General features: G+C 34.1%; 1 protein-coding gene across 2 annotated transcripts in view; it reads right to left on the bottom strand.

The window, feature by feature from the left end:
- LOC118182861 (multidrug resistance-associated protein 1-like) overlaps positions 1–25,519 on the bottom strand; it is a 158,332-nt gene that overhangs the window by 43,843 nt on the left and 88,970 nt on the right. For both annotated transcript variants that reach the window (XM_085816624.1, XM_085816625.1), the window contains 6 exons: positions 17,234–17,401; positions 13,366–13,559; positions 12,600–12,780; positions 10,967–11,062; positions 10,768–10,888; positions 6,091–6,235 (listed from right to left, as the gene is read on the bottom strand). In XM_085816624.1, coding sequence (XP_085672750.1) covers positions 6,091–6,235; positions 10,768–10,888; positions 10,967–11,062; positions 12,600–12,780; positions 13,366–13,559; positions 17,234–17,401 — 905 coding nt within the window. The remainder of the gene's footprint in view (positions 1–6,090; positions 6,236–10,767; positions 10,889–10,966; positions 11,063–12,599; positions 12,781–13,365; positions 13,560–17,233; positions 17,402–25,519) is intronic.

Here is a 25,519-nt window from a genome sequence, read left to right as displayed (position 1 = left end):
CTTGAATTTCCTAAATGACCTATATTTGAAGTACTTGATGTCAACTCAATGATAAATGTTTTTTATGCTTTTGAATATACCAATTATAATTTTATATTTCCCCCTCCCTTAACGTAGCATGAGACACAGACTACGGAGATAAATTTACAAAAATTGTTCTCACATTATTTTGTTCAGAATTTGGGCTAAAAATATTTAAAAACGGTATATCTTTAGAATTTCCGAAAGACAGTCTCGGGCGCTGGAGATAAAAATGTTTCTTTCGTATAATATTGCCACTTCTCGCTTTGAAATCTTTAAGTTTTTTAATCAAAAATTCGTTAATGTTTTAGAAAATATGAAATAGATAATAAAACAAATTCGAAGCTCAAAATTCGGGCTTCTAGGTTCCCATATTCGGGTGGAGGACTACGTTATTTAAAATTAGATGGCTCTAGGTACCGTTATTTTTTCACAGTGCGAGAAACATCTACGCATTCATGCAAATTCTTTATTTAATTTCTTTAAATACAATACAGGGTGATGATATTTGATGGCCAAATTTTTAAAAGTGATTCAACGCTTTTAGTGACTCGATGCAAAATGTGGTTTCGAGACAAATAGCTCTTCTGGGCTAACTCCCCTTTGGGCTAAAAAGGAACAATCTCACGTTACAAAGCAGTCGAATTATGATCTTGGACTGGCATTAATTTATAGAAAAGCTGTTTACATTTTGAAAGAGGTAGATATGGATTTTCAAAAAATGAAAATATTTTCCCCTTTCTCCTTTCTGTCCTTCCGCGCTTCAGAATTGTTCTTTAAAATCCCTGAAGAGTGTGCTTACATGGGCATTTGTGGTTTTCTCCACACGTAATGAAGCAGAAAGACCTTAGAAAAGTACTGCACGAAGATATTTCTTTTAAGGTATCTCTATTATTTTTATCGTAATAAATAATTTAATCTAAACTTACATAACCCGTTGCTGATCTGAATGCTTTGCCTTCATAAATTAGTCAATTCTGTACAATCAGGAAATACAACTTAAGTTTTGCAGTTTAATGTTCAAATACTTTGATTCATTGAATCTGTTGTCGATGGAAAAGTAACCTCTGATAGTTTATTATTTAATGCAACTATCTAAAGAAATATAGCTTTTAGTCACAGCAAAATGCTTCTGTATTAAATTTTGTCATGGAATTCTATGAGTTCGGTAAAAACTGCGGAAATTTAGATAGAATTTCTAAATTAAATTTGATTTTTGTCTTTAATGTTATTATTTTTTTAATTCCTTTGATTGCCTGGTACTAAATCAACTAAGATTTTAAAACTTTGAGAGGACGAGAAATAAGGCAGTTGCTATGTTTATTTATTTTTTAGGTTTAATATGATATAATCACATTTTTTATTCTTTATAAAGGAGTGAGACGAAATCAATTTTATTTTAACTGGAATCCGAATTCTTAAAAATGTTTGAACTTTTCGAATCGTATGAATTCTCCAAATGAGTATAATAATAATAATAATAATAATAATAATAATACTTAAAAGTTTTAATTAAAGCAAAATTTAAAATCTACGTTTAATTAAAAACTACTTTAAGAATAACTTTTAAAAATACACCTACATTTACTGAAAGCACATTTTTATGATTCTTGAATCTCAAAGTTTATTTTCTCAGCATAATTTGACAAACAGCTCAGATTTCTTACATTTTTGTAGATTATTTTAAAATTACAACAAGCGCAAAAGGAGGAGGTTTGTTTTACGAGTTAACATAAATAAGCCCTAAACATGAAATGCTAAATTATCTATAGAAAATTAAGATTGTGACACTCAAAGTCCGCCATGTCACGATACTGTCGAATCAGTTATTAACGAAACTGGCGATAATTGTTTCTTCTCCACCCCCTGCTTCTTTCTTCCGTAGTTTCCCTTTCCTGTTCTCTCCTGTTTTTGAAAGAGCTTTTCTATTAGATACCAGTGAAATTAATCTTTCTAAAATTTTCAGTAAAATCATTCTGGGATTTGAGGTTTCGAATGACTTATAGTTAAGTATACTGTTTTAAATTCTGAAGATGATACGAAATTTTACGAACTCTTCCAAGTTTATAGAGTGATTCCAAATTGAAGACACATACAAAATTCATATTTAATTTAGTAAATTGGAAGTAATAGACATAAATTTATGCATTATTTAATAATGCAGATTTTGAATATTATACATGAAAGGCAACACATTTGATTATCAACTTATATGTTAAAAAGTACATGATATTGTTCAAGAAAGAAGTAAGTAAAAATTAGTAAGCAGATTTAAAATTTTAAAAAAAAATTGAAAACAGAAAACCGGATAACTCTTTCGAGCTACCGTTTTTCAAAACGAAAGTCAGACAAAGAAAATTCATATTAATATTTAAGAAAGACTAATTTAGCTGCAAAAATACGACTTTTGGTGTTTACAAAATGGAAATTAAAGACGTCACATGAAATCTTCAAAAGAATAACCGTATATGAAATTTCGCATTAAGATTCCCAAAGAAGAGAAATCCTCTTCCCCAAATTCCTAAAATTAAAGGAAAGTTATTATTTTGTCTGGAAAGTAATTGAAAAGAACAAAAAGGAAAGCTTTTCTGAAGGTAAAGATGAAAGAGGAAAGAAAGATATTTCAGGGGTAGGAAGAAATAATGAAGGAAACCAAGTTAAATTTCCTGTTTAAAAACAAAAGGTTTATATTCTAGCCATGTTACAGATTCGTAGAAATTTTAATAAGTACTCCAGACGAACAAGAAGAAATTGAAATAAACTACAGCTTATGCAGGAAAATAAACAAGAGAAAAGAGAAAGAAGACAAAGTCTCCTAAACGCGTGAGGAAGATCCCATATCATCAAAATCATTATAGCGAAAATTCTAAAACAGTAATCAGCGAACTGCTCTCTAGTAAAACAGATTCGCAGATTCTGGACAAAATAATTGAATTAACTAACTCACGGTTCAAGTAGAGTCGATATTTAGAGCTTTACTCAAGGAAGAAGGTATACATTTATGGAAGCTTTCGAGAAAAATCGTTTCTAGGACTTCGAACACGCGTTTTCCGGAGATTTCCTGAATGTCGCCAAGTTGGTGAAAAAATTAACATTGTCTGCAGATTTTTTGTTCTGACAAAAATGAAAGCAATTCATTCAAAAATATATCGTATATAAGAAAATCATATGTATATATAATTATCTGGACTCATGTGAAAAAGTTGCACGGCAATTCTTCACTCTGCATTATGTATAGTCTATCCAATATTAAGATGCTAACTTTAAGCTCCTTTCTTAGTGTTTTTGGAGTTCTTTCAGAAAAACTTGCTCGTTTCTTCAAGGAAATGAAAGGTAAAAGAGGGTTTACTACGAAATACTTGTATACATGTTGTAGTTACCGAACAATTGTTGTGTCTTTTGACATCAAATTGTTCAGTAAAAACAAAATATAAAATCAGGAATCTGTGTATAAATATGTGAGTTTAATTTACTGAAGAAAAAAAAATGCCTTTAAAGCCAAGAGAAAACATGACTGGATGTTTTATTTGATTTACTATGCCTTCATTTTTCAGCCATCTTCTCAATTTGAAGTAAGTATTTCAGTTCATTTTCAGAGGAAGGTTCAATCTGAATAAATGCTTTCAGAGTTTTTATAGGGTCCTTTATGGCTTGGTCGTTGGGACGCTTAACAGTCTTTACATTATCTTCTGAATCCAAAAAGGTCTTTTCTTTTTTATCTTCTCGAATAGTTTTTATTATATCATCGTCGCTCAGTTTTCTACAGACTTCCAAGTCTTTCTCTACCCTTATATAATCAGAAAAAGTAACGTTATCACATTTAAATTCTTTGAATTCAGGAAAAAGCTGTATCAATTTAGCCACAATTTTAGATATGATTGTTTAATTTTTGCGTGACAAAAGCAGTTACTAATTGTGTTTTCTTTAACATCATCCCATGCTGCGTATAGATCATTTATAGCTGTCAGCAGAGTAAGTCATAGTTTTCACCAGAATCTAAAGAAAAAATTATTTGTTGTAAGAGTCGCCTTATGATAATTTGTTTTAAGATTCTGGATGATATCTTGATACATTGGTTGTGGCTTCGCAGTTGTGCTTGGCGGCAAATATTCAACCTGTATGGAACTCGGTTCTGGGTTATTGTAGTAGGTTGCGTTATTCACAAATCAGAGAATTTAACGCTTTTCCCTTGAAAACTGCCTCTTTCTTTTAAGCAGTTACTGAGGATGTCTTGTGTTATTTATGCGTTTGTATTGGACACATAATCAACTGGCAGTGTTCGAATTCCTTTAAATTACCGTGATTTCTTGGACTTTGTAATCACTATTAATTTAAGCTTTTCGCTGCCTTCCATATTAGCATAAACTAAAGTTGTAATTCTCTATTAATTGCTTTTAGCTCTTGCGCAAGCATCTCCTTTGAAATGTTAGCTTTAACTCTTGCTTAGCAAGAGTTAAAGTTTAAAAAAAGTGCAGTTTCGTTCGTTAGCAGTTACAAATATCATTCAGCAGGTAAATAGAGAAAAGCGCTGGCAGGTTTTCTACAGAAATCAATGCATAAGTCTTCGTTTAAATCCCAGCTTTAGCTGCATACAGTTTGATAAGGAATGTTGTGGCTTGACTTAATTCGAGAAAGATATCCATTACTCTATTCAAAATCTTCAATACCCATTCGACTCGCCAATTCATCGGCCTTCGTCTGCAGCAGGTGTCCATTTATCGGAAAATTTAGAGATCTAGCCTCCCGTACCCATAGCATTAGAGCTTTTTCTAGATCTTGCTACGCACTTCTCATGCGTTTCCTTCCTCTAGCAAATTCAGATTTTTCTTATGAATCTGAAACTGATTCCTTGTTTTACAAACAAGTTGACATGATATTTTTTTTAACTCCATAGTCAGCTGCTAACTTTTTTACATTCGTTTTACATTCTCCATTCTCTACTTTCTTTAAAATTTCTACCTTCGTCTCCAAAGTTAGAGTTTTGTACTTTCCACGTGTGGTCACTCTTAATTTTTACACTTTCACACCACTCACTGAGGATGATAAACTAGAGCACAGTAACTTTTCTGCACTGCCGGCGTAACTAACGCAGCTCTCTAGAATCTGTAGTAAAGACTTGGTTTTCTGAAATTCTAAGAAAATTAATAACAAATAAACAAATGGGAACTAACGCAGCTCTCTAGAATCTGTAGTAAAGACTTGGTTTTCTGAAATTCTAAGAAAATTAATAACAAATAAACAATTGGGAACTAACGCAGCTCTCTAGAATCTGTAGTAAAGACTTGGTTTTCTGAAATTCTAGGAAAATTAATAACAAATAAACAAATGATTCTTCCCCTAGCCTGATCCATTCATGAAGAGCTCTGATTGAATCCAAGGAAAAAGGTTAGGCTAAGAAGCTTTGTTTGTTAAGCACTGATAAGAGATAGACAGTAGAACAATAGCCACTAAACGTTTAGCGGAAATCCAATACTCAAGGAATGCAGGCATGTTCCCCTTTACACGGAAAATAAATTCAGAGAATTTTGACACACAAAATAATAAATATAGCAGGTATTTTCTCCGTTAAATGAAGGAAAAGAATTTTTTTTGCCAAATTTTTAGTTCGAATTAACCGGAGTGATAAGAATTCAGTTCGAATTAATGAGATATTTTTAACATTAATTCCAATACAAGTTTTTGGGGCCTTTTGGATTAGTTGTAACTAACCGAAGGTTCGAATTAACCGAATTCGAATTAACAAGCGTCCACTATATTAGAAAACTTGAAGTATGACAGAATTTGCTAGACTTACATCTTTCGGCGAATACCCATCATTCAAACAAGTAGACCAGATTTTGCGCATATTAATGTTTCAAATGAGAGACTGATGTAACATTGCTGGTGCGTGTCACTTTAAAATTTTGCTCTTCTTCAAGTTTCTGAATGTTTAGAATATGATATACTCGTATTAAAGCAAGCGATAAATGATACTCGATACATAGGAAAAAAAAATAGACAAACGAGAGAACGCATTAATACTGTGTTTTTACTTATCTATTACATTCTTCTCATATTTGATTTACTTGCCTGTTGATAATCCTGCCCAAAGGTGTGGTATCGAAGAAGGACATAGGAGAACGTAGAACGCTCCATAACATATCCCGATGGAAACGGATTGATGCTCTTGTCGAGGCTACAGCCAACACTAAGGCAGCTATCAGACGAAACAGACCTGGGAACCAAAATGATAATTAGAAGTATATAATAGTTAAGTGAAACGAAACGAGCTTCCAAAAATGTAACAACATTTTTTCCTTTTTAATGGTTAAAGTTTTGCTTTACATTACTTACTTTAAGTTTGCTTTTTAGAAATTCAAATGTTCGGAAAGAGAACTTTAATTTCCTAGTATATTGCAGAATTATGGGGAAATATTTTAAAGTGTTATCTATAAAACAGCTCTTTATGTACATAAAATGAAGAAAAGTAAATATGATCACTGAATATTGAAAATGCACTGACGAGCCAAATCATTGTCCATCCCCACGTTTTTCAATGAACTCATCTGGATGACGTGAAGGGCACGTGATTAAGTGGTAATGATATTTAACTGCCGCTGGAGAATATAAGGAATCATTCTCGCACTTACATTTGCGAGTGATGAGAAAGGCTGCTAATCCAAGCGAATTTGATAGAGGGCAGATTGTAATGGCTTGAAGACTCGGCATGAGTATCTTTGAAACTGCAGTTCAGCGGATACGGTTGGATATGGGACAGCGCAACAAACGCCCCACTCATGTGCCTCTGTTAAGCAAGCGTCATTGTCAGATAGGCATACAGTGGGCCCAGGAACATCGAGAGTGGACCATGGATAAGTGGAAGACAGTTGTCTAGTCGGATGAAATACGATTTTTCATTCATCATGTCAACAGTTGTGTCAGAATACGCCGTCTTCCAGACGAACTGTTGCTCCCCCCCCGTGTGCAGCAGGTCATACGCAGGCTGTAGTGCGGTATTATGCTTTGGGGAACGTTCTCATGGGCGTCTCGGGGACCCTTAGTTGTGGTAGAACAGACCATGAAAGCTGCGGACTATATGAACATAGTTTCAGATCAGTTGCACTCTTACATCGTGTTTGTCTTCCCAACTGGAAATGGAATCATCCATCAGGACAACGCCCATGTCACGAGGCTCGAATTGTGTTGGAGTAGTTCGAGAGGCATAAGGATGAGTTCCAGTTGATGTCCTGCCCACTTAACTCCCCGAATGTTAAGCCGATAGAGCACATTTAGGATGTCATGGAGCAGCAGCTCAGAGCTCAAACACAACGATGTCATAATATCTCTACTTTGTTTGACCGCTGCTCAGAAATTTGGTACAACCTGTATCCAGTTACCTACCAAGAACATGTGGCATCCATGACAAGGCGAGTTGCAGCTGTTTTGCAGGCCAAAGTTCGCGCAACGCGTTATTGAGTAGGTGGTCATAATATTTTGGCTCTTCAGTGTATCAAAACATTCATTTAAAATACTTAAAATACGTGTATTTCTTTTGGGCGGGTAAGGCCCATATCACGCATGCATTTATTTCACACGAAGAACTGTTTTGGACAATTTTTCTTCCTGGTTTACTATTGAAAGAAAGACGCGAGATTTTTTTCCTTTCGAAAAATAATTGCAGGTTGTTCGTTTCAACCAATCAGCTATCGGCTTCGAATGCTATTAGATTGTGTGTAATGGAGAACCAGTTTCCCCAGTGATCTGTGATGACTGGCTGCTGTGACAAAGCAGAAAAATTGTTTCAAACAGTTGTTCTTCCGAAACAAACGGATGTCTGATAGCAGCCTAAAAGAACTAGAAATCTTTTTGTAATGGAAGGTTAATTCGTATTAAGCATTAGTGCAAATTCGAAGCACATTTATAAGGCACATTTATTCGCACTGCACTGTGGACGCTGCAAACGATGAATTCCTACATTAGTTTGTGTGCTTTTCATTAACCTTGCTCTGTGTGTGTGTGTTTTCATTATTCATGTGTTTGGCAAATTTCTAAATTTGAGTTAAGTAATTTAAGTAAAGTAGTTATGCTATTTTGGATTTTAAGTTCACACTGATAGTTAAGTTTACTCATTTGTTTAGTATTTGTTAATAAATATAGCTATCGACTTCTATGTAGAGCTAAAATGAGTTAAGTCTTCTTTCATGCCTGCACGATGTTGAGTTCCAGGCTGCAAATCGAACTACGATGAAACTGATGAATATATACAGGTATTCAAGTTTCCAAAAGATGAATTAAAACCAGATTTCTGGATTAAAAAATTCCAAATGATCATTGTGTGAGAGAAACATTTTTGAAGTGATATCATTCGGTACGATTATTTATCAAAAAACGAAGGCATTGTTATTCAAATTTGTAAAGGACACCCTAAAATTATAAACGATACTTAATCCATGTTTTTTTTTTTTTTTTTTTTTTTTTTTTTTTTTTTTTTTTGGTTGCCCGAAATAGTTATCGGACAATCCAATACCGCTGAGGATGAGCAGAGAGAGAGAGAAAAAGAGGACAAAATTGCATCTTTTGAGGATTTTTCTTCTTTATTACGGAATACACAAAACATTTAAAGTTTATTCAGATATAATTTCATGTGAAATCTTTTGTTGGAATTTATATTTTTTTGCTCAGTTTTAATCTACAACCTAAAATTGTGAAAAGTATCTATGTATCGCTTCATATGAATACAGTGGGGTTTCTTGGAGACGAAGCTGTTGAAATGGGAGAATTTAAAACTATATTAAATGAAATACTAAACTTATTTTATGGATTGAATTTGAAAATATCTATAGCTATGTGAAAAGAATAGGAATTCAAAACATTAAAATCGAACTATGACTTATCAGCATATAACTAGGAAGTATACATTGAATAAAAATCACTTGAGAACCTTACTTCAAGAATAGAATATTTTATTCTGGAACAAATGAAGATGAGTAATAAAAGCAAAATGGCTAAAACAATGATCTTTACTTATTCGTTATACATTAGCTCACCAGACTCCGAGTGGTAAAATCGCTGAAAACTGGTAGTTCCGACCTGGGTTCGAATCCAGGTGAATGGGCTGGCTGCAGGGACGCTTTCGTGATTTTCGGCATGTGTAATGTGTATATGAGGCAGTTTCCCTTAGAAAGTCATTCCTCAGAAAGATAGCTCTGGTGTGTTTTCGCCTAATAAACTAAATTAAGTCAAATCAAATCGCTATATATTAATTAAGTTGCTTTTTATAGTTGGCTCTGTGACAGTCAACTAATATGCCTTCCATATGAAAAATCCTAGGCCTGTTAAAGCTTGATAGATCAACGAGAAGTGAAGCTAATTGGAAGTACGTAAGAGGTTAAGTTAAAAAATTGTTGGAACAAGAACAATTCGAGAATTTATTGATTGATGGAGTTCAAGTGAAAAAGGTGAGATAGAAAGAAAAAAAATTGGCTTTGCTGAGAATCTTGAAAGTATTGAAGCAACATCTGTTGCTTCAATACTTTCAAGATTCTCAGCAAAGCCAATTTTATCTCAGCAAAGCCAATTATTAGCATTTCTTCTTTGTTATCAGATTATAAAGAAATCATTGGATTAGTAATAATTCGCTTCCTGTAATGTTACACAAAATTACGAAATTGATTCAAGTTGGCAAATGTCAAGAGGATTTCAGGAAAGTTGAATTTTTCTGCAACTTTTGATCTCCTGTTCTTTGTGTTAGATAATAACTGAATTAAATAAATAATACATATGAAGGTCTGAAGTATTTAGTTTTAAAGAACTGGATGTATTGCTGATCGTTCATTCAAGTTATTCGTAAAATTAAAAACTGCAATAATGATTAGTAAATAATTGTATAATGATAAGTTAATAAAAAATTCATTTTTATATTTTTTAATTGGCTAAATAATGTTTATATTTTGTTAGTGAATTATTTATACTTCGGAATCTTTTCATCCTTTCCTTCACCTCTGCGAAAGTAAACCTGCAAAATTTGGGATCAGTGAAATCAATAGTAAATTTTGTAAATATATTTTATCAAAGTATTTATTAAAGATACGCTAATACACTTCGAATACGCTGTCTGAAATATCTCTTAATACGCTGTCTCTAATACGCTGTCTGAAATATCTCTAATACGCTGTCTCGAATATGTTTCGAATACGCTGTCTGAAATATCTCTAATACGCTGGCTCTAATACGCTTCGAATACGCTGTCTGAAATATCTAATACGCTTCGAATATGCTGTCTGAAATATCTAATACGCTTCGAATACGCTGTCTGAAATATCTAATACGCTTCGAATACGCTGTCTGAAATATCTAATACGCTTCGAATACGCTGTCTGAAATATCTCTAATACGCTGGCTCTAATACGCTTCGAATACGCTGTCTGAAATATCTCTAATACGCTGGCTCTAATACGCTTCGAATACGCTGTCTGAAATATCTAATACGCTTCGAATACGCTGTCTGAAATATCTCTAATACGCTGGCTCTAATACGCTTCGAATACGCTGTCTGAAATATCTAATACGCTTCGAATACGCTGTCTGAAATATCTCTAATAATTGAGAAAATTCTAAGTAATATGATTTTGCCTTCATTTGCAATTTCATTTGCATGTTATTAGATGTGATAATGCGAATTTGTACTTAAACGAACGCAGTACCTTTTATTCTTTGACCGTTATTAAAAACATTTAATTGTACAAAAATAATTTAAATAATAATCACTTCCTGACAATCCTAAAGCTGCATAGACTCCGATTCGTAAGTCTCGCAGTTGGGTGTCTTGTGATCCATCTGGAAGGAGTTCGTCGCTACTCCAAAAACTCAACCAAACATTTGATCCTATCTGGCGGAAAAGCAAGCAAATTACTTTCATGAAACCATAGAAACAAAACTGCAAATAGTTTATTATTTATGAACTTACTCCAAAGCTTTGACAAGCGATGAGGCTCAGCAATGTCAAGAACGTCAGACACAGCGTCGCTTTACGGAAGTAGGTCAAAAAGACTCCGGCTTTCACCTTTGGGAAATAGAGAGTTTAGTCAGTTTATTTAATTGAGGTAAACTGATAAGTAAAACAATAAACTAATAAACTTAAACTACTTTTTGAAGCTGTCATTCTTTTGATTAACAGAAAGAAACTCTGAAATCTTACGATGATCAGAATCAATACTCATCTGACAGCCTAAGGTTTAAATTGAGATAACTTACCATTCATCTCTTGTACATTAAAATATATTTACTTAGTTTTAAAATCAGAAGCTTGTGTGTGAAACTTATTACTGTCCTCCTTTTTCCTTGCAACACTTACAAAAACATAGTATTGTTTTATACATCAGGTGATTTAGCTAAGAGTGTAGAAATTTTTGAAAGAGATAAGTGGCATAAAGACAAACCAAGTCATATAGCAACGCAGGGTGGGAAATGTAATCTTCTTTTGGCCGCGAAATTGCTTATATGAAGAATATTTATAACAGTCAATTATAAATACTTAGCTTGTAAAATCGAGTCATGCCTCCATTACTTCGTCAACGATTACATCAGAAGACTGGTGTACTGCATTTGCGTTCAAAGTGGTGTGGATCCTGCGCATGCATTTTTGCAGCTGTGTCGGAAATCAAAAACACGTCAGGAATTTTACAGAATGTACATGATCCTATCAGCGGACAGTGTCAAGCATGTGTTACAATTCGTAGCCACAATTTTAAGCTTTACAGACCCCCCTTTTTTTTCTTTTGATGATTATCCATCTTATTCTTAAAGTTGCTAGTAGGACTAAATGGAATATAAAGTTTCGAACTTCTCTAGACAGCTTTTCTTTTTTTCCCGTTTTGCTTTCTCCAGATAAATTTCGCTTTTTTTTTTCATTAGAAATGAATAAACAGATGTTTAAATCTCTCAGATTCTTTTCTTCTTTAGTAATAATAATATTTCTAAAGGGTTATAATAGATATCGAGCTGTGTAAAATTTTAATTCCGCATGATTTTTGAATACATGAGCGATTATCAACATATCCTATTCCGAGGTTGGTATCCATATTTTATATTAAAATTATTTGAACATACTAATGCCGGTTAGTCGCAACGATACAAATAAAACTTTCAAAATAAGGTTTCCTCTTCTTCGGGAGGGGGGAGAAGGGAAAAGCATATAAAGAAACATTGGTGTGAGACAATGCATGAAAGCAATTGCTCTTGGTAACAGAGCTTTGTAAAGCATGACTCTGCCACACACAGCATCCTAGTTTTGATTGAAAATGTTCCAGACAATGGCATCCAGAAGTCGTCTGTTCCTCATATCTTACTAGCGACTACACGAGAGGACTTTTCGAACACGTATTTCCTTTTTGGACGCGTATTTAAACAGACGAAATCAAAACGTCCGAATTTTTACCCGCGATTTGAATCGATGCTTATCTGTGTTGTTCCGCTAATTACCATAGCGAACAAGTGATACAGACGAAATCTTACTACTGAAGTATTTAATAATGCTTTGAATTAGATTTTAGAAAGCATAGCAAACGATATGCAGCTGCGTAGCATCAAACAGTACTTACACTTCCCATTTCCATTTTCTCATCTTCGATAAACTGAACCTTTTTGGACTCCCGATCTTCAGAGATAGCTCGAGATAATGTTCTGGAGAGTCGATGACCCATCTTTTTCATTTGGGCTTTCAGTTCTTCCGTAGACATCCTCATAGGATCGGGGCTTTCCGCTTTCGAACTGCCAAGAGAACTTGAAAAGCAATAAAAATAATAATTAACGTTAATTATAAATATGGAAAGAAAATTAATATTTAACGCATAAGAGAAACAGGTTATTGTTCTCTCCACTTAGGGCCCGTCTAATGTAGAAAAATAAATATAATCAAAGTATTTTCATTACTCTTGAAGCCCTTTCTGAAGGTAGTATAATAAGCACATATGAACAAGAATTATTGCTTTTTTGGGGGGGGGAAGCGCTAGGGAATATAATATATTGGATTGTATTATAGAACAATCTTAAAAAAAATAGATCATTTATAAAATACTTGATAATCATTTCTTTGCTTCATAAATGAAAGAAACAACTAGAAAGGAAGAAACAGCTAAAGAAAATCTCTTCACATTAAAATTTAAAATAGATTACAAGAAAAGGAAAAGAGTTGTAATTTATTAGCACATTCGCTTCAAGAAGAACCTTACAATTTTGGTGTATATTATTTTTCACAGAAGATGACTCGTTTACAATACACTATCTGAACTGAAAAAAAAATTACGTAAGATCTTTCTTTTGGCTTTCTTGAAACTTTCTTTTAAGAAATAAAAAGAAAATCAATACCTATCTTCCCCAACTTCTTCGGAGTCGCTGTCCATCTGATTCTTGCTGTATTCCTCAATAAGGCGAGCGAACTCTCCTTTATTTTCTAGCAGTTCCTTGTATGTTCCAGTTTCCGTTATTTTGCCGTCAGCCATAAGATAGATTGTATCAACTTCTTGCAATACAGATAAATCATGAGTGGCCAGAATACGAGTCTGAGAAATAAGTAATCATGATGATTTAACAAACATCGTATTCCTAATAGTAATAAAGAATTACTTCGCGATGTTAAATAAATCGATACTAGCTAAAAATATAGATTTATTTATCAAAATTCACATTTGTAAATAAATTGTAATAAGCTTATTTTCCAGAAATACTATATACTATATAAATATTCCTTTTTTACTTTATAATTTTCATTACTTTTTGTCTGTCTTTTCCGAAAGCAGACCAATAGAAAATGTTCTAAAGCCAATAGAAAAATGCATCTAATGGAATGAAAAATTATTATAAATAGCAAATGACATCGCAGGTAGAGAGACAGTTAAACATCATTCTCAAGATATACGAAAAATAGAACATTGTACATATGGACACATATAATATCACGAAATGTGACATTGCGATGTCGGGATACCCACGACAAATACAGCCCATGACAAAACAGCCTAAATATATTAGAAATATCTTATTTCTAGCTCCATGTCTAAAACCATTTTAAGGAATATCGACTTTTTGCATCATTCGACAATCCTCACATTCAGCTTCAGCATCTAAAATTAAATAAAAATACTTTCTATATTTCGTATACATTTTTAGAATAGAAACAAGGCCTGTAAAACCAGTGAAAACAACAAAATCAATGTTTATTGACACTCAAATTTCAAGATTATTGCGATACTTAGATACTTTTTCGCGTAAAATATGTAAATTTTCTGTAATTTAGAATATAAGCCAGAGGATAGCAAACTTTTGTATGCCACCGTAGTTTGTATGCGGAAATTATTAACATGGCACTCTACTTGACAAATGAATGTGAAATATTTTTTATAAGATATGGCTGTCAGCTATAATAGGTAAATATATGTATAACATCAAATTTGAACGTATATTTTTATAATGCACTTTTTTATATCGCCTGCGTATACTTAGGTACTAAAAATTTTTTAAATGTTCACCGAACTCAGTTCAGAAGCTTTTGATATAAGCTACTTTATTATGAACGATTTTGTAGTGGACTCTTGCCTATTCTATCGGGGTATCCCACCTTGTGTGTTAGCTGCCTTGAGAGCTAGAATTAATATTTTAATCTGGACATTAAAGAATGAGAGAAAAATAGCGATATCAAAACAAAATAATAAATAAAGTGCAATATTGTCGACGTTTATAGGATAGGTGGAGTTTTTTTTTTTTTTTTTTTTTTTTTTTTTTTGTCTTGTCTGTGTGTGTGTGTCTTCTGATAGCTACTAGGCTGCTTTCAATAATTTGAAAACACGAAATACTGTGAAATGCGTTATGACTTCCTTTGAACTTCTGAAAAACTGTTGGGAAAAAAAAAAAAAAAAAAAAAAAATATTGCCTCACATTCATGCGATTTTGCACATACCCCAAAGCCGCAGATAACAGTGCTTTCATCTGTAGGTCCTTAAGAAGATTGGATTGTATTATTCAATTATGGCAAAGCACACGAGGGCTATCTGCCTAAGGAGAGGGAGGACTTTCTAAGGAAAACTGGCTCGTATACACGTTACGTATAGGGAAAACCACGAAAACGCCCATGCAGCCAGCCCGTTCGCGGGATTCGAACCTCGGACCGAACTACCAGTGTTCAGCGTCTTTACCGCCCGGCCGCTGGTGGGCAGGTCCTTAAGAGTAAGCTTAACGATTAGCTAGGTTCAGCAATAGCTCAATCACCTGTGGTACTACAGAGCTGTTGACCTAGTTTCTATTTGTACCTGTAGGTTCTTCATCAAAATCTGTGATATCTTATCAGATAGGAAGATATTTATAGAAAGGTAACGCTAGAAACAGATTTCATTATTTTGCCATCAGCCAAGACTTTTATTTTACGCGTCATTTAAGAAATCTTTTAAAGAAGTGTTGCTCCTTTTAGACCGATAACACTTTCTCACTTTACTGGAATCTTGTATAATCCAGTCCAAAAGGCCTCATGATCCAGTAGCTGTTCGTAATGAAGCAAGCCTCAAACTCAAGAAAAAGGATCACAGAAAATTTAACAGTTAATGAATTGCAACGTAACTTCAATTAATGAATGGCTGACAGACTGCTCAGATAGATTCACTAATAGAAATACTTTTTTACTGGCGAGTCAAAAATATAGTTGTAAAGGGTGGCCATCTAACTTTTAGAATTACAAGGATAGCCTCCTTACTCTATTCTAACCTCCTTGCCGGCCAGAATGCATCTGGAGGACAAAAACAGGCAGCATGCACTTCGCGGGCGAAATCAAGTTCTGTGTAATCTTTTCGTCTCGAAAGTTTAAATACTGTCGTTCATATATTTAATTTGCATCCTGGCGAGGAAATGTGAGGGAAGTTAAAGAATTTAGGAAAGGCTCAAAAATTAAAATAGCTGTTAGTAAAACTGAACAGGAGCCTATACCTTTAGACAGTTATAAGGTATATCTCCCGCCATCTTAACATCCCTTCGTGGTGTAGTGGTCAGCACACTCTTCTAACCTCCTTGCTGGCCTCCTAACTAGCCTCCTAACTCCTAACCAGCTACGAGATCTCTTCTAACCTCCTTGCTGGCCGGCTAGTTAGTATATCGTCGGTGTAAGTTTCTAAGTCAGCTTGTTAGATTGTGTGTTGAATTGTGTAGCGAAGCACTACATCTCTACCTTTTAAATTTATTGTTATCAATTAAGTTATCACTGCAAGTGATCGGTGTTTTTGTGAAAGCACATAAGTCCGTACTTTCTGTTATACAGTTTGTGATAAAATGGTCTTTTTCACCCTTTCCCTGTTGTTTTCATCTTCACGCCTGTGCGAGAAGTCGCCAAGTACGAAAACTTTAAGTAGATATAGTTACTATTTCATGCTTCCAAAACACACTAGATCTCACAAAGGTCCGAGATAATCTAAACGATATATTTCTAAATGCACATCATCTTTATGCAATGGATATACGAGTCCTTCTTTCTTTCCCTTTTTATAATTCACACGAATACAATGAATGCAATTTGCTATGATATTTTCTATCTACAACGCAGTTTACTATGATAGATTCTATTTTCTATCTTTTAGGGATAAAATAATGCTTTTCTTAATATATTTTACTCCTGAATGTGTTTTCTCATCGGCATTTCTTATGATTTCCGTCTGCATGCTTTCAGGCAGAGCCACTAATTCTTTACCATCAACAATGATCAAAAATCAATCATCTGACAATACATCTTCAACACACAAGTTACTTGAAAGGATAAAGTTTCAGTGCGGCTCAAGAAGCCTATGCCGTGATGGAAGAGAGATTCGAGCAACAATCGAATAGTTATTACCATAAGGATATCCATTATGTTTGATTACTAGTTTTGAATGCGCTAGTAGGCAAGCTGTGTTTAGAGTCGCAGATTTTTTTAAATCTGGTCTTAGAATCCATTTTATGCAGAAGAATGCAATTTTATTTACACTGCATAGGTGAAAAGCAAAAATGACAAGGAATGAAGTAGCACATTGCTGTCATAATAGTTATATTTCGAACTTTTAATTCGAAAGCTTGTTATATTTTACGTATCAGTTACTAGTCTCCTCTTTTGAATATATGCTAAATAAGTATTTTGCAATTTTTACTCCTTCTTGTAAAATCAAGTACGACAGAGAGTTTTATCTTTGTATTTACTTACAGATATAAACAGAATTATGCTTACCTTGTGTCTTAATGCTCCTTGAGGACCCAGGACGTGTTTGAAAATGTGGGCACCGACGTGTGAATCGACAGCACTCAGTGGATCGTCCAATAGGTAAATATCAGCGTCTTGATATAAGGCTCTTGCTATGCTTATTCTTTGCTTTTGTCCACCACTCAAATTGACACCCTGGAACACAATATGAGTAGATTATTCATCTTACGAGGGAATATCAGCCCTTTATAAAACGTCTTTCTATGGCAAGGTAGACCATACCTTCTGCTGTATAAAGTTGTATGATAGGGCATTTTTTCGAGCTTCTAGACTGAGAGAGTTAAAGTGCGTAAGACGTGTTTTCAAGTGAATAAATTTGATACCATTCGATTGCCCTTGAGAAGAACTATCGATAAAAACAAGTTCCATAGTCGTTGGTCGACCTGCGAGTTATTGTCATTCCTGTTCTGCATTTGAATTTTACAAAAATCAGATTGTATTACTAACAATTAGGTATGTGCTTTTAAACTAGGTTTCACTTTATGTAATTAGGTACCTTATATAAATTTTTGAATAAACCTGTAGTATAAAAAATTGTCTATCTTTAGATATAGGTTTCAGGGTGCTACTTTGGTAGACGGTTGCACGGATTTTGGCGGTTTTTTGGCGATTTTTTTTTGGCGAGCGATACGACTTATGGTAAACCCATTGCTGGACAAGTTATTTATGGTAACTGATACTTTGTTGTCATTTTATTAAAAAAATAATGCCTTTTATTATGCATAAATTCCGTGTTTTAAATATTATTTATGACTTCTAAATAATAAAAATGAATTTAATTTTGCATTTTTTTTAAATAAAAATTTTATTTTTATTTCTTTTTTTTTCATAATATTACATAAAATATCATAAAAATATTATTTTTTATGATATTTTATGGAATTTTATGTTGTGAATGATGTAATGAATGACGTCACATTATTTTAAAAGTTATTGCTTTAATGTCTATAAATTTAATCTAATGTTTTAAACATTATTTATGGCTGTTAAATATTAAAATACAATTTAATCTTGCATTTTTTAAATATGATTTTATTATGAATGATTATTTAAATAATTTTAATTCTATGCGTGATGTAATTATCTCCCTGATTGGTTACTGAATATTTGTGCATTACCGCGCCATTTTAAAATTTTATTATTCATCTCTTCGAATTCCTCAGATTTCAAAGCGAATAATGGATGTGTCCGTTTCGTTATTGGTAATTACCAAGAATTATTTACATCGGAATAAAAAAATTGCCGTTTGAGGCCTTATTTTGGCCAACCTGACTTCCCTAATCAAAGATTTATTTATTGTTACAAGGGTCAGAGGAAATTTATTTTAAACTTTTGGAGGAAACCTCGCTAATTGCTTCTTCAATGAAATGTGAGAGATGTGGATCACAGATGAAGATCGTTAGAAGACAGTTTTTTTTTGTCGTACTTATCAATATATGACAGGTAAAATACTTTAAAAAAATGTAAGTTCATAATTTTCTTTTACTTTATAATTGTATACTTCAATTTTTATTAAAAAATTAATATACTGTTTTCAAAAATTCCTGAGATATTTATTGCCACATATGTTTTAATGTTAAATAATTATATCCTATAAAAATTATTTTAAAGAATTTGAATTTAAGTAATTGAAAAATTTTAATTCTTTTAAACGTTCGTATAATGTTTTTAATTCAATATTCAATTTAAATAATATTTTATTCCAACAAAATGTTGGCGCAATGTTTTTATAGCGGTGTTTTTATTCTATTATATGAAAGTAATAATTTAACCTTACTTTAGCATTTCATACTCTTAGTAAATGTATTTATTTACATTTGCCAGCCATCTTAAGAAACAACGTTTTCTGCAAAAAATTTTTAACGATATTTATTTTTTTAAAGTTTCGAATACGTTACTATGCGTGAAATACGTAAGGACAGCATTTTTCAAGATGGCTGACGATTGTAAAAACCGCGCCAACAATTGCGCCAACGTAAATCGCCAAAAATCCGTGCAACCGTCTACCAAAGTAGCACCGGTTTCAGTATTAAGTATATTAAATTATTAATTTAAATTTTCATATTAATGTTTCATATTTAAATTTATGGAATATGTTGTTGTTATTCCTAAGCAAAAGTTTCAAAACATCAGATGCATAAATTATTCACATGTATTAAATAAATAATTTTGTTAGGTATTAAATTATGATAAATTAAATTACGCTAGTAGTAGTACAACTAAACTTAAAGCTAAGCTAATTTTACTCCTCTTAAAATAATATTACTACTTAATATGTAATGTTAAATTTCATTACAACAATGGTTTTTATTGATTACAGAAATATTCTATAACAATTGAAAGATTAAATATTGAGTTCTAAAATATTAAAATAAAATAACAATTGAATTTGTCATTAAAATCTTATTTCATCCCCTATAAAACGGTCACAAAAAGAGAACGTTTTTACCACACTGTAAATTAAATTTGCTTTGAAGTGACTATAAACATGACTTATCTCCTATAATTACAACACAAAATAGAAATTATTGCAATATTATCCGCCAATATTTTATCCCTAGACTCGTCCTTGTGACATTTTTATGGCATTCATCGCAGAATGACAGGTGACAGATTCTTCCGAGAGTATTTTCTTAAAGAATTTTACAAATTAAAGGGGTTTGCTTGTTGGTATTAATAATTTAGGTACGCATTCATAAAATTTCATCTCCAGTACATCCATAGCTTTAGAATCCTCTGCTCAAGCTCAATCTCCAGATCTGAATGTACTTGAGCATAATCAAGAGATCTCTATTCATTCCTCAAATTATTTGGCAACATACACTGAAGTACCTACCTATATTAGAGTTCAAAACGTTAATCTAAATATTGATAAGATCCTTGACTATTTACAAAAGCAAAGAGGTAGACACAAGCTCTCTAATCACGATATCTCAGTACTAGGAGGGTATTTCTTTGATATTAGGAACCAACTGCGGAACAGGTTGCAACAACAGCTGGCCAAGAAAATGCATTAAAGGAACGTAGAGAAGTGAAAGTTAGTCAAGAAGGTAAGGTGAAAGAACTGAGATATTTGATTTTCTAGTCAAGAAATCGAACTTAATGAACTTAGAGCACCATCATCTAAGGAATCCATTTGCTACATATACTTCTATCCGTAACAACACGTACTCGGAAGCAATTATTACAGCCACAACGAACTAAGAACTACAATCACTCACTGAAGAAGTTCCGTTCACATTAGAAGAAAGGAAAAAACGCAAATCTTCCCCGCCAAAATTATTGCCTTTTAAACACGTCCTTTTAGTTTCTGCATAAAGTATAAAGAGATTTAGAAGGTGTTTTCTCCTTTATTTCTGCTTGCCTTCATGGTGTAACGGTAGCACACTCGGCGCGTATTCGAGAGGTCCAGGTTCCGGGTGAGGGCATTGCATATTTTTCATGTCTTCAGTATCAAAAATAACTTATGACTTTACAGATTTCTTCAGCGGGAGTTCGTTCTTTATTATCTTCTCAAATACCCGCAGAATATTCACTTCCGATTCAGGAGATTAGATATTCAAGAAGTAAAGGACTCTTAATTCGTTGCCGAAACAAGACTCAAAGAAATGCAAATCATAGGTCTATGAGGTGTAGGGTTTATATTTATTTTAACTAACATTTATTTTAAGTTTAAACTATCTTTCCTGTCAAGCCTTACTTTCCCCTGGAACTGCCAATGCCAGAATATGTAAATTTTAGTAGAACGCGTAAGGATTCAAATTATCAGCGGAAGTATTATGATTTAAATAGAAAGGAAACAAGTTCGGTGTGTGATATTCTTACTTCACGAGCGCGGAGGTAGTTAGCGAGAAATTGAAGAACCCCGCGTTTCGGCCTATGTGCTTGGCGGGAATTAGTGTTAATCGTTCAAGTGAGCTTCAAGTCTGCTGAATTAGCAGCGGTATTGTAAAACGCGGCGAGTTAGTTATTTTAGAGAGCCTCGTAGTTAGAGTCTTGTCTTTAGTTTCTTTTCAGGTTATTATTTTTATTTGACCGCCGAGTTGGCGCAGTCTGTGAGCGTCAAGAGCACGCAATTGTAATTTTTACGTTGAATAAAAAGGGACTTAAACCCTTCACAAGACTCTGTATTTTATCCAGTTTTCACAGTCACCTCTTGGATGCGTGCAAGTTGAAGGCGCGCAACGTTACATTGGCGCCCGAACACTTATCGAACTGAAATGGCCGAAAATTGGATGGAAGCCGCTGGACAACACCAAGAAATGACAAGCCAGTTAGAAGGATTTGGATACCTGGTCCAGACTTTGAGAGCGTCAATCAAGCCAAACGTCCATTTCGACGGAAAAAATTCGGTGGCGGTATTTCTAGAAGCTCTAGAAAACCACTTTCAGCTCTACCCTGTTCCTGAAAGACAAAAAGTTGCCATCGCCACATCAGCACTAAGAGGACAGGCCGCGCTATGGTGGGAAAATATAGGCAAATTTTTATTAGGGGAATTTGGAAGCCAGACATATATATTTGAATATTTCAAAAAATCGTTAGTAAAGGCCTTCCCCATAGTGAAAGATCGCGCACGGCTGGAAGCCGAACTATATAGTTTCTATCAACGGGATATAGCAGAATTGACGGACTTTATTCTACGAAAAATTAAGCTAACGGATATGCTGTATGGGAAGAAACCCGATGCGGAGATTATTGAAATAATATTACCAAGATTGTTAACCGCTGTTCAAGACTACTTTGAAATTAGAAACCCAAGCACATTGCAGGAACTCTTCGAATTGGCGGTGAAGTTTCAAAATCGCAGAATAGCGGAAAAAGCGAGAGGGGAAACATATTCTCAAAGTACCCGAAGGAAATCTTCAAATGAGGAAACCAGAAATGGAAATCGCTCTTATGGGGGAAAGAACTATCAAGCTAACTCATCGAAACTCGAAGGTCAAGGCCCAAAAAGAAAATTTGAAAATAAACATCCGCGTACCCAGAAGACACAGATTGAAAGGAAAGCTTTAAACGAGTAGAGGGGCCTGTGAAAGGGAGGGTCCAGACCCCGGAAGTTTTAAAAAAACCCTCAAATAGACATTTAAACACGGTCATCGTAAAAAACTCACAGCTACCAATTATACAAGTCCTGGTTGGCGATGTACCAGTAGAAGCCCTCATCGATACAGGAGCAGAAGGAAATTTTATGAATGAAAATTTCTTCAAAAAGAATTTTTATAGGGTACGATTATTTAAAACCAAAAATACGGAAATTATAGCGGCGCAAGGAAAAACATGTCACTGCATCGGGAAATTATCATTAAACTTACAGGTAAAAGAGGAAAGTCTCAAAGTATTAATTTTTGTGGTGAAAGATCTGCAACATTCTCTTATTTTAGGTATGGAGTTTTTAAGGGCCGCGAGGGCCAAATTAAATTTTCAAGATAGTTCCGTGGTGTTGGAGATGGACCAGAGGGTGGTGGAACCTGTGGAGACACCGCAATTGGACCTTAGCCATCTGAATGACCATGAAAGGAAAGCAATACAGCAAGTGGTGAGTAATTTTTCTCATTTATTTTCAGAAAAACAGGAAACTGCCAAATAGTTACGCACAAGATTCAATTAAATGCTGAAAAACCTTGTAGGACTAAACCTTATCGGTATGACAAACAAAAAGACGTAATCATCGAAGAACATATTCAGGAGATGTTAAAGAATAAAATAATAACGCCCATAAATAGTGAGTACGCGAGTCCAGTTGTACTATGTAGGAAAAAGAACGAGTTTCCTCCTTCGGATAAAAGGGCTTGGAGGTTTGCTATTGATTACAGAAAACTAAATAGTATTACCAAATTTCCAGTTTACCCTTTGCCGGTTATAGACGAGATCATTAGACAGATCAAATCGACAAGATATATGTCTACTTTGGACTTAACGTCTGGCTACTATCAAATAGCTATGAGACCCGAAGATATACATAAAACCGCGTTTATAACAAAATCGGGCACTTATGCATTTTTACGCATGCCTTTTGGGTTGTGTGGGGCCCCATCAACATTCCAGAGAGCTATGGACATTGTTCTAAAGCCTGTCCTAGGAAAATCAACTTTAATTTATCTAGATGATATAATTATAACGACTAGTACGTTGGAACAACACATTAATGATCTAGAACAAGTTTTTAAATTATTAAAAGAGGCCGGTCTTACAATTAACGCCTCAAAATGCAAGTTCGCAACTAAAGAACTTAAATATCTCGGTTATAAAATTTCGCAAAAGGGTATAGAAACGCAAGATTCAAAAATAAAAGCTATTAAGAATTTCCCACCGCCCAACACCGCCAAGAAACTTTCATCTTTCCTTGGGTTATGTTCTTACTATCGATCTTTCATAAAAGATTTCGCTAATATTGTTGAACCACTCTTAGTAATCAAAAGAAAAAGGGGCAAATTTACGTGGACAGCGGAAGCTAACACAGCATTTGAAAGATTAAAAGAAGCGCTCATTAATGCCCCTGTTTTAAAATTCCCGGAGGGGGACGAAAACCTGGAAATTGCAGCAGATGCGTCAAACTATGCGGTGGGTGCGGTTCTTATGCAAAATAACCATCCTCTGGCATTTTTTAGTAAAACATTGAATCAGACACAAAGGAATTATACAGCTACAGAAAGAGAAACATTAGCCGTATTAATGGCTGTACACAAATTTCGAGTTTATTTCGGCAAATCGCCAGTAACAGTCTTTTCGGATCATGCGGCTGTTGGTAGACTTTACTCGGGGAAAAACCTAACGCCCAGGTTAATAAGATGGGCTTTAAAACTCCAAGAATATAATATCACAATAAAATATAAACCGGGTAAGGAAAACAATGTAGCTGACGCACTTTCTCGTATAAAACTGGACGATGAAGGCAATGAACTTAAATGCGCTGTGCTGACTGCAAAAATTTTAGATTCTAGAGATACGGTTATTACTGAACTGAAAGCTGATCCTAAATTTGGAAATATCTATGCTTATTTGAAAGACCCCGAAAGCTTTGTTCACACAGATATCGATGCGATAAGGAATAGAGCAAAAAACTATGAAATAATAGATAATTTATTATTTTATACGAAAACAACAAACGAAAATCTTGAGTATAAACCAGTCATCCCAGCCTCGCTTCGATTAAGCATTTTGAAGGAGTTACACGAAGCAAAAACAGCGGGCCATTTAGGGGTCAGAAAGACTTTAAAAAGGGTACGCGAGGCGGTATATTTCCCGAAATTATACAAAATAGTAACGGCGTATGTCAGGTCCTGCAATCAATGTCAGTTAATAAATGATATTAATTACAGCCCGGCCGGGTACTTAAATAGCATTCGCGCTACACTTCCGAATGAAATTTTAGGCATAGATCTTCTTGGTCCCTTCCCCCAGAGCGAGTTAAATAAAAATCGTTTTCTTTTAGTAATAGTAGATCATTTTTCAAAATGGACAGAAATTGTTCCACTTAAACGCGCGTCAGCCAAAACAGTCGCAGATGCATTCTTACACAGATACATTTTAAAATACGGTGCACCGATAAAAGTCATTAGTGATAACGGAAAACAATTCATTAGTCAAATATTTGAAAACATATGCAATGGACTTGGCATACGCCATATCAAAATGGTTCCGTATAGACCACAGGCTAACATAGCAGAAAGAGTTAATAAAAACATAGTAAAAATAATTCGCAGTTACGTGAGCACACATCACAAGCGCTGGGATGGCTACATAAATGAATTAGCTTATGCTTTAAGAACGGCACATCATGATACTACGGGAAAAACTCCAGCAGAATTATTTTTAGGCAGAAAGTTAATTACGCCTTTAGATAAATTATTCTTTGTGCAACAAAGAGAGCAGGAGTTTAAACAAAAAGATGTGCAAAAGCTCATTGATCAGGCGCTTAAAACCTCGGATACGGCAAGAAATAGGCAGAAACTATATTACGATAGAAAACGCCGTGAAGCAGATTTTAAAGTTGGGGATAAAGTAGTGAAGCGGAAATTTTCTTTATCAAGTGCCCCAGACAATTTTATGGCAAAGCTAGCTCCAAAGTTTGAAGGCCCCTATGTAATTCAGGAAATCAAAGGAGTAGTATTATATCTTAAGAACGAGAGAGGGGAAATCTGTAAAGCAAGTCCCGACCAGGTGAAAAAATACTATAATCCAAATGATTTTGAAATCCTTAAAAGTTTCTTGCAGGACTCAAGTCTAAACGAAGTAGAAGGTCCAGAGACAATA

This window comes from Stegodyphus dumicola, chromosome 5 (genome assembly GCF_044657685.1).
Source record: "Stegodyphus dumicola isolate Sdum_Otavi_A_Nest chromosome 5, ASM4465768v1".
In the NCBI taxonomy this organism is placed as follows: Eukaryota; Metazoa; Arthropoda; class Arachnida; order Araneae; family Eresidae; genus Stegodyphus; species Stegodyphus dumicola.
This window is presented reverse-complemented; position numbering and strand designations above follow the sequence as displayed.